This window comes from Lactuca sativa, chromosome 5 (genome assembly GCF_002870075.4).
Source record: "Lactuca sativa cultivar Salinas chromosome 5, Lsat_Salinas_v11, whole genome shotgun sequence".
NCBI lineage: Eukaryota > Viridiplantae > Streptophyta > Magnoliopsida > Asterales > Asteraceae > Lactuca > Lactuca sativa.
In genome coordinates, this window is record NC_056627.2 from 337,707,289 (window position 1) to 337,717,624 (window position 10,336).

Below are 10,336 nucleotides of genomic sequence, written 5' to 3' on the forward strand. Positions count from 1 at the left end.
TTTAAGTCAAATGTTTTATTTGGTCAACATATTTTAAGTGAAATGTCTCTTTTGTAATTTGGGGACGTTACAATCAAACTTTAGTGGAATTGAGTATTTAACCAATGAATGATCTCGGTTTGACATTAGGTAGCTTGGGTTAGATGTTATTTTATTGAGGTAGCTGTTAAGCTCATGTTGAGTAGTTTAGGTGAGTTTTGTCATTATATTATGTAGGACGTTTGATGCTAGTTGTCTTTGTGACTGTAGCATGAATTGTATGAAAGACCAGGATTTGACCCCTGACAATTGTATGAAAGACTAAGATTTGGAACATGACAATTGTACGAACGACTACAATTTGACCCTGACAATTATATGAAAGACTAAGATCTAACCCATGGCAGGAAGTGATTATAAGACTATGATTTGGACCATAACATTCACTTAGGGTTAAAATAAACCCGTTACTTTATGTATGGTTGTATGTGGTATATTGGGGAACTCACTAAGCAATGTGCTTACGGTTTTATTTTTTAAATTGTTACAAGTTTTTTTATATTGAAGGAAGGACACGATTTGATTCTATCGCATCAATTGGAGATTTTTATGCACTTAATAATTCTTATGACTATACTCTGATAAATGTTTTGAATTAAGTGGTTTTACTAGATCTTGGTAGTTGTAGTTGGAACAAATGCTTTTAAATTTTAAATGGAAATTTTGTTTGAAATTTTGGGACATTATATAATACCGTTAAAAAATTCAGAAAAAAAAACTATTTACGAAAAAACGTTTGTCTAGAAAATATAATTCAAAAAAGAAAAAAATCAAAATTTTGAAAAAACATTTTTTTTAATCATTATTTCACAAAACCATGCCTGAAAGTGTTTTTCGTGAATTTCGTATTTTAAAAGAAGGTAGTCATTTGGGTTTCTTACAAAAATATGGTTATATTGTAACATTAGTTTACAAAATTATGATGAACATGGGTAAGATCAATAGGGATGTATATGAGATGGTTTGGTTCGGTTATTTGTCAAAATCAAATCATAACCACTACAATTTGTTAATGTATTTTGATAGTCACTAGATAGCGGTATATATTAGTTTTGGTTAACGGTTTAGTCACTTGATGGTTATGGTTAGCGGGTAATGTCGGCTCTATATAATGGTCCAAAATGACATATAAATAAAATATTCTTCTATAAAAACTGAAAAACATAAATTCTATTGCTATAAAAAAATGAATGATTGTGTATATATAATTGTATTGATAGAAGACTGCGTATCTTATTTAATTCCAAGTAATTACCCTTTAATTACATACCATATATTTTATAATATATTATATTAAAAAACATTTATTAATGTTATTGGTTCGGTTCGCTTTATAGTGATTTGATTTTAGATGAAAATGATAATCGAACCATATGTATTCGGTTAATCAAAATTACAAACCTCACCAATTTTTTTTAGTAATTGTTCGGGTATATTTGTTACTTTGGTTTTGGTTCAGTTTTCAGTTAATATGCTCACCCCTAAGAATCGGTATCAATCCGGGATTTCCGAATACCGAATTGGATGGAAAGCCAATATCGAGCACCGAACCAAACTAACATTATCGGTATTTGTATCGGGAAAGGTACCAATTTTAGTACTAACACCGATATCGATGATACCGAATTTCGTGATTTTCAGTACAATTAAACAAAAACAACGTTAAATTAACAGGTCCTCGTTAGTTAAACAATAAATTCTTCAAGGTTCCGAATTGGAGTACAATTTTAGATGATTGTACATCTTTAGTATGTATTAAAGAATGTCCTTAAAAGAAAGAAATTTTAGAAATTAGGGCAAACATTAGAAGGAAAAAAGTACAAAAATGACAATATTACAAAGTATAGGGACCCACGGCCTGAGTTTTCTCCGCAGCAACCGTCTCGACTGAGTCACTCAGTCTCCTCCTCCAACGCCAACACCACCAAAAATCACCATCTCCCCCCTCTATCTCTCTGCAGAACTACACGCTTCTTTCTCTCTCTCTCTCTCTAACCCTAATTGCCCCTTTTCGTCTTTTCAATTATTGCCCACAATCAAACGGCTCATATCACTCCACGTCTCCATCACCATCATCTTTCTTCATCACCGTCTCTCTGCTACCTCACGAAATTGATTTTCTATAAGATCCCTTTTCTAGGGTTTTCCACACACACATACACACTCTCGAAGTTCTTGCAGAAAACGCGATATCGAAGAAAGATTTTCGTCCACGAGTGAGCTTCCGCTTTGTGGTTTTAGCACAATTAAGGTACTTAATCGATCCAAACTCTAATGCCCTAATTCGTATGATGGGTTGTTTCTTTCGTATATGTATATAATGTTCTCTACCCGTTTCAAGATTTATTCTGTGCCTTTTTTTGCTGTTCAGGATTATGGTGTCTATGATTTTACATGTTTTTATTGCATTGCTTCGAATTTATCTTAAAAGGTGTCTGTTCCTTTTTCGTTTTTGATTTAGGGGTTCGTCATGAATTGAGGGAATCAGAGAACTGTGTTATAGAATTTTGGTTATTGGATGGCGATTGAAAAGAACAGTTTCAAGGTCGTTGCCAGTGCTCGATTAGAGTCTGAGTTTTCTTCTCGTAGTCGTGAAGAAAGTATGTCTAGTGAAGATGATGACTTTCAGAGGCGAGGAGGTGTTGAGTTGGATGAAGATGAAGACGATTATGAAGATTGTGATTCCGGTGCAGGTTCTGATGACTTTGATTTACTCGAATTGGGTGAAACTGGTGAAGAATTTTGTCAAATTGGGGATCAAACATGTAGCATTCCTTTCGAGTTATACGATCTTCCAGGTTTAGGCGATATTTTATCCATGAATGTTTGGAACGATGTTCTTACAGAAGAAGAACGGGTAAGTCTTACAAAATACCTTCCCGATATGGACCAAGAACATTTCATGAGAACAATGAAAGAACTCTTCACTGGTTCCAATTTTCATTTTGGAGTTCCAATACATAAACTTTTTGACATGTTAAAGGGAGGTTTATGTGAGCCAAGAGTCTCACTCTACAGACAGGGACTCGGGTTCTTTCAGAAACACAAACACTATCACGTCATCAGAAAGCATCAGAACACAATGGTGAATAATCTCGTTTCAATACGCGACGCTTGGACAAAGTGTCGCGGATACAGCATTGAAGAAAAGCTTCGTGTGTTGAACATTATGAAAAGTCAAAAGAGCTTAATGTATGAAAAGATGGAAGAACAGGAAACCGATTCATCTGAATTTGAAGAATCCACTGATTGGGGCAACAAGAAGGTTAAAGATCGTAAACAGAAACATGCCCATTATCCAGGTTATCGATCCAGTCCAACATTAGCTTTAGAACAACCAAATAAACAAAACCCAAAAGGAACCCTAAAAGTTTCTGGATCAAAAATGGGTTCGGGTTCCATTGAAGTAAAGCCAGGTCCTTCAGGGTCAACTAGGGCTTATGGGTTTGTAGGCAATGATGAAGAAGAAGAAAGAACAATGTATGATGTTGCTGTTCATCGAGATCATAATGTTTCAATAAACAAATCAGGGAAAAAGTTTAAAGGTGTCCATGATGAATTTCCTGAAACTTACATGGGTTTACCTGTGTCATTGAGGACAGATATGCATGCTTTTGGTAGAAACAGAACTGTAAATTCATTGTCAGATATCAAGGTATTAACTTCAAGACCTTCTAATATAAGGGTACCTTATGATTATGGGAAAAAACTCAAACGCCCTGAGAATAATACTCTGTATACTAGAGGTGAACCATTATGGCATAACCAAGAACAAATGGATCCACCCTACAGAATGGGGCAGAAGAAGGGTAGAATGGTCAATAATGGCGGACGGGTGGTGGCAGCTGCTGAAGGAATGAAAATGCTGGCAAAAGGTGAGGAAACAGAGTCGGATTCATCTGAACAATTTGGGGAAGATGATGATGATAATAACCCTTTAATGAGAAGCAAATGGGCTTACCCTAGTGGTGGATCGGGTATAAAACCCGGGTCAAGTTTAAAAAAAGGTAAAAACAATAATAATAATTCAAGAAAGAATGGTGATTTTCGTGATGTCATGCTTCCTGGAGGTGAAGAGATGTATACTCTGAAAGGAAAACAGAAGGGTAAGTTTAATAATACACATGGGATCAATCATTTTGATGATTTTAATGGTGATGTTGAAGTTTCTGAAATGTTTCAAGTGCCCTTGCGAAAAGCGTACCCTGGTGGGATCGGGAAGAAGCAAAAAGACTATTCTACCCTTCCGATGATTCACATGAACGATTATCTCGAAGACCCTTCTGTTGGAAGGTCTGGTAAAAAAGGTCAAATCTTTGAAGGGTATCCTGAAATGGGAGATGTAAGGTTATTAGGGTGCAACTCGGTTAACTCAGTGTCAAAAAAACGAAAGGTAAAAGATGAATTGATGTACATGGATGAACAAGAGAATCTTGGATACTCAAACTCAAGCCCACAACAACCACTTGATGATGTTTCCTTCATTAAAAAAAGGAAATGGTCGGATACAATTCCTTTTGAAAACATGATGAATGAGCAAATTATGGATACAACAGAGGAAGATTTGGAGTTAGAAAATAAAACCCAAAAAAAACCTTTCACTTTAATCACTCCCACAGTTCACACAGGGTTCTCATTCTCCATCATCCACCTTCTGTCAGCTGTACGCATGGCAATGGTCAGTCAACTTCCGGAAGATTCCATGGATGTTGACAAGACTCACAATGGTGAAGAAACAAAGCAAGAAGTCATCAATGGAGGAGATCAAGGTCCAACAACTTCTGATCCTTCTTCTGTAAACCCTAATCTCCCATCTTTGACCGTGAAAGATATAGTCAACCGGGTCCGGTCAAACCCCGGAGACCCATGCATTCTTGAAACACAAGAGCCACTTCAAGATTTAGTACGCGGAGTCTTGAAAATCTTCTCTTCAAAAACCGCACCTTTAGGAGCAAAAGGATGGAAATCCCTCGTTTTATATAAAAAATCAATCAAAAGCTGGTCATGGGTGGGCCCCGTTTCTCAAATTTCATCCGATGATCAAGAAATAGTCGAACAAGTAACATCTCCCGAATCGTGGGGCCTACCCCACAAAATGCTGGTCAAACTCGTTGACTCATTCGCCAACTGGCTAAAAAGCGGACAAGAAACATTACAACAAATCGGAAGCCTCCCTGCTCCTCCACTAACACTAATGCAACTCAATTTGGATGAAAAGGAAAGATTCCGTGACTTAAGAGCTCAAAAGAGTTTAAATACAATAAACCCGAGTTCCGAAGAAGTCCGGGGGTATTTTCGGAAAGAAGAAATATTGCGGTATTTGATCCCGGATCGTGCGTTCGCGTACACAGCCGTGGACGGTAAAAAGTCAACCGTGGCGCCGTCGAGAAAAGGCGCGGGGAAACCGACGTCGAAAGCGCGGGACCACTTCATGCTGAAGCGCGACCGGCCGCCACATGTCACGATCCTGTGCCTGGTCCGGGACGCAGCTGCTCGGCTGCCCGGAAGCATCGGGACCCGGGCGGATGTTTGTACTTTGATACGGGATTCTCAATATATAGTGGAAGATGTGTCGGATGCTCAAGTGAATCAGGTTGTGAGTGGGGCGTTGGATCGGTTGCATTATGAGCGGGACCCGTGTGTGCAGTTTGATGGAGAGAGGAAATTGTGGGTTTATTTGCATAGAGAGAGAGAAGAGGAGGATTTTGAGGATGATGGGACTTCGTCTACTAAGAAATGGAAGAGGCAGAAGAAGGAATCCGGTGAGGGTGCGGACCAGGGGAGTGTCACGCTGGCTTACCGTGGGCCCGGGGAACAAACGGGTTTTGATTTGAGTTCGGATTTGAATGTGGACCCCATGGTTATGGGTATGGGTATGGGTGATAAAATGTTGAGTGAAAGGAATTTGAATAATGAGGATTTTGATGATGGGAGAGAGGAAGATACAGAGGTTTTAAACACAAGTGTATCTTGATGATTTTTTTTTTATAAAGGTAATTAATTTTCTTTAAATGTTATTATTATTTTTTGTTCATGTAACTGATGAGTAAATATGTTGCATTGCAGGACTATGATTTGGTGTCGTTATTCATACATACGGGCTTATCTTTTTGTGCAGGTTTTTATTTATACATTTTAAAGTCGTATTTTTTTATTTATAAAAATTGCATGTTATAGACAAGAAGAATATTTTGATATGCAGATGAATGGTCGTGATGTGATGTGATGTGATGTGATTGAGCCCCTGCCCTTGCAAAATGGAAGCTAATTTGAAAAGGGTGAATAAAGAAATATGGTGTAGTAATAAAGTGCTCTGAGAAAAGAATGGATTTTTGGGGAGAAATTTAATGGTTGAAGTTTGGAGGATGAAATATGAATATGTAGTAGTTTGGTGGTGGTATATAATTTTTTTTTTTTTTGGTTAATTATGATTTATGCATATATGCTCTACGGGTTGTTAATATGAGGAGACCCATGGATTGTTGATGTCTTTTGTTGACTGAAAACTTTTTATATGTTTCTATGTTTGTAGGGGAGATGGAGTATGTGTATGATTTTTGGATACTAAATACTAACAAAGAGTTTATATAAAAATTACAAGATGGTTATTAGTTTATTATTGTAGGTGTTCATATTGTCTGGGGAAATGATATAATTGTAGCATCCAAAAACCGCTTGATACACGCAGAACTGAAACGTCCAATCCCAGGGCTTTTTATCAGTCCCACACATCTTTCTTTATCTCCTCACGTGTAAAAGATGAATTGATAAAAGAAGGTTGATCATGGGTGACTATTTTGAACATGTTGGAATCGTGAATAGGTCGAAATGTCTTCATAGGCCGAAACTTTGAAGTAAAGTACGAGTGAAATTCATGTTTCACTCGAGAAGGATTCGTCACCCATTCTACATCAACCTTGATTTCACATATAACAATTTTTAATCTCTTCCAATTGATGATTCTGTGATTTTTTTTGACAAAACTGCACGAATGGGCCCTGTGGTTAGCTGAAAATTGCCACTTTGGTCCAAAAATGTTTGCACTGGCACCAGAGGTCCAAACTTTTCATTTTGTTGCGATTTTGGTCCGATTTTGTTTGAACTTTTTTATAAAGACGATTTTGCCCCTGATTATTTAATATTTTAATTTTCTTTTATTACAATAATTAAAAAGAATTAAAAAGAAAAGAAAAAAGAAGATACTCTCTCTCTCTCTCTCTCTCTCTCTCTCTCTCTCTCCTTCTTCAAAGCAGACGAGCACCACAGGTTATACAACCTTGTGATCGATCGACACTCCCCGGAAATCCCCTTCTAGCCTCGCCTCTCATACCTCTCTCTCGAACCAACCGTCGCACCCGCTTCTTCTTCTTCTTCTTCTTCTTCTTCTTCTTCTTCTTCTTCTTCCGTCGAGCAAAACCCACCGACGACCTCTTCTTCTTTATTGTTGTTGCTCGTGGCACCTCATCGGGACCCCAAACGAACCTTGTTTTTGATTCCTCTTCCTGTTTCAAACCAACAACGGAGGCGTGTGGTCTGCTGTCGTTCTCTTCCAACAATCGCTCGGGGATGAGAGGGCCAAATCGGAGACCAAATTTGCAGAGATTGGCACTCTACCTATGTGTGTCTAGGGTTTTTTATTGGGGGTGACAGAAAGTTAGAGAAGGAAGATTCTGATGCCAAAACGACTTCATCTTTGCTTGAAGCAATCCCGACGATCTCGATTCTCAAATCGCCTCTCTCTACAACCTCTTTACAAACCCTTCTCAGATCTTACACCGATGAAGGTTTGGTGCTGAACTCGACTGATGTCCTTCTAGTTTTTTGAAACCCTAGCTATTCAGATATGTTGTGGTGTTTGTGTGTGTTTAATCTCTCGTTTGTCTTGTTCGAGTTTGTGTATGTGTTTAATTTGTATGTGTGTGTGTTTGTGTTGTATCTGTTGAAAAATCGATGGATGTTCGTGTTGATCTGTGTTTGCTCATCAGATTTCATTTTTATGTGTGTGTGTGCTCATCTGATCTGATTTTGTGTGTGTATTCATCTGATTTCATTTAGGTGGAGATGGATATGACAAATTGTGGTTGTGTCGGACGGTGGTAAAACAATGGTGGTGGAGGACGACAGTCGAATGGTGGTGGTGGCGGAAGATATTCTTCAGCGTTCTTGAGGAAGAAGAAGAAGATGGGTGAGAGAGAGAGAGAGTATTTTCTTTTTTCTTTTATTTTTAGTTTTTTTTAATTGTTGTAATAAAAGAAAATTAAAATATTAAATAATCAGGGGCAAAATCGTCTTTATAAAAAAGTTCAAACAAAATCGGACCAAATTCGCAACAAAATGAAAAGTTTGGACCTCTGGTGCTAGTCCAAACATTTTTGGACCAAAGTGGCAATTTTCAGCAAACCACAGGGACCATTTGTGCAGTTTTGTCTTTTTTTTTTTTTTTTTTTTTATTATTAGTTTTTTTTTAAAAAAAAATTTCATCGCCTTCATTCCCCAAGAGACTTTAGTCTTTTAAGTTATGTACATATTTTTTTAGGCGTTCTGTGTCACCCAGTTATTTCAAAGGGCATAATTAATTCTAAATTCCAAATCGGTCCGGTATCCGTATGTTGGTGACTTATTCGCTTTTGCAGAAAATTGGGGTAGATGCCAAAGGAAGCGAAATAGATTCCTTAGGGCATCTCTAACCCACCCTCAAACTCCATTTTTTCCCCATACTTCTTCAACCCTACTTTATTTCCACCTTCATTTTTGGAGATATGAATAGTATTCCCCATACTATTCATATCTCCAAAAATGGAGTTGAAGTTTGGTTGCCAATTTTAGTCTCTTTCATTTTTATATTATACATTTTTAGTTTATTTTATCTAATAATTATAATCTAAATGCAATATTTATTATACATTTCTAGTTTATTTTATCTACTAATTATAATTTAGATACAAATATGATCGTAATCTTGATAAATTTATTATAAATATAATCTTATTTATTTAATAATTATTTATAATAAAGTAATAATTAATTTAAATTTATTATATATAAACATTTTATTTATGATAATATAATTTGAAATATTTTTGTAATGAAAAAAATATAATATATATATATATATATATATATATATATATATATATATATATATATATATATATATTTGTTAAAATCTAAATAGTAGAGGGGTGTATTTGACAATATATATAAGTTATAAATATGAAATATTCTAGGAATATATTTTTTGGGGTAAAAAATGGGATAGAAAATGGAATAGGGTTGGAGATGAAACACTATTTACCTTATTTTTTACTCCATTTATGGAGGAAAAAATGGAGATGGTCTTAGCATCTGTTATGACTTAATCTGAATTTTGTGGAAACTAAGGAATGATCGGGTGTTCAATGGAGTATTCCAAAATCCTAATTATGGTGTAGGGGCAATTAAGTCTTTGGTGCTCTTTTGGATAAAGTGCAGGGGCAAAGATGGAATCAACGTTTGGGAAAAGTGGAACGCTTCTCCGTTTTGTTTTTAACATAATATAAATGTATCTATTTCCATGAAAAATGTTATTTCACTTTTTATAATTATGTTCCTTTGCTAGTTACTTCTAGTCAAGGTTCGTTTCTAATAATATTTGCCGTTTCCAAAAAAAATCTGTTCATCCATTTCTTTAATCATATTTTGAAGTTATTGTTTTTCCTTTTAACTTCATTTATATCCGTATACCAAGACTTTTCAAGATATTTTTAAGAATTTGAAGTTTCTTTTTTGAAGTACAAATTATTAGATTTTCCAAACCAAGAATGTGTTAATTCAAAATATCTTTTACCATCTCTTTAAAGTGATAATTTGATTTTTTTTTTTATTAATTTTAGCAAACGTTTGATTTTAGTTTTAATATTTTAATATTCTTTTTGTATTAAATGGTTAGATTTATTGTTTTGTTTTAAATCGTTTAAGATAATTTTTTGTAAATTTGCATGAGCGAGATAATATTTTTGAGCACTATTAAAGCCATATCGAAAACTTTTAAATCATGATTGAAATCTCATAGCAAGATCCGTAACCGATAAGAAAAACAAAACAATATAAAGAATTTTTGGATTTTTTGTTGTCTTCGTGAAGTGATCAAATGGATGAGCAATATTGTCTGATTGAACTGAAATTTTACACCTCCTAACTTTTCTATATTCAGTCTGACCGAAAAAAGTCGATTTGAAAGAAGACAGAAGCCAGTCCAGCAGAGCATTTTCGGAATTTAAAGAGCTCATCTTAATAGCCAAGTTCTTAATTAGCAGCA

General features: G+C 35.6%; 1 protein-coding gene across 1 annotated transcript; it reads left to right on the top strand.

The window, feature by feature from the left end:
- Positions 1 to 1,909: 1,909 nt before the first annotated feature.
- LOC111921044 (uncharacterized) lies at positions 1,910 to 6,658 on the top strand. The gene is made up of 4 exons (XM_023916630.3): positions 1,910 to 2,290; positions 2,501 to 6,032; positions 6,106 to 6,157; positions 6,242 to 6,658. Exon 2 carries the CDS (start codon positions 2,558 to 2,560, stop codon positions 6,011 to 6,013), a length of 3,456 nt encoding a protein of 1,151 aa, XP_023772398.1. The 5' UTR covers positions 1,910 to 2,290; positions 2,501 to 2,557; the 3' UTR covers positions 6,014 to 6,032; positions 6,106 to 6,157; positions 6,242 to 6,658.
- The last annotated feature ends 3,678 nt before the right edge of the window (positions 6,659 to 10,336 follow it).

Bases quoted from the DNA above. Each gene is read 5' to 3' on its own strand.
- LOC111921044 (XM_023916630.3), top strand. From the start codon at position 2,558: ATGGCGATTGAAAAGAACAGTTTCAAGGTCGTTGCCAGTGCTCGATTA.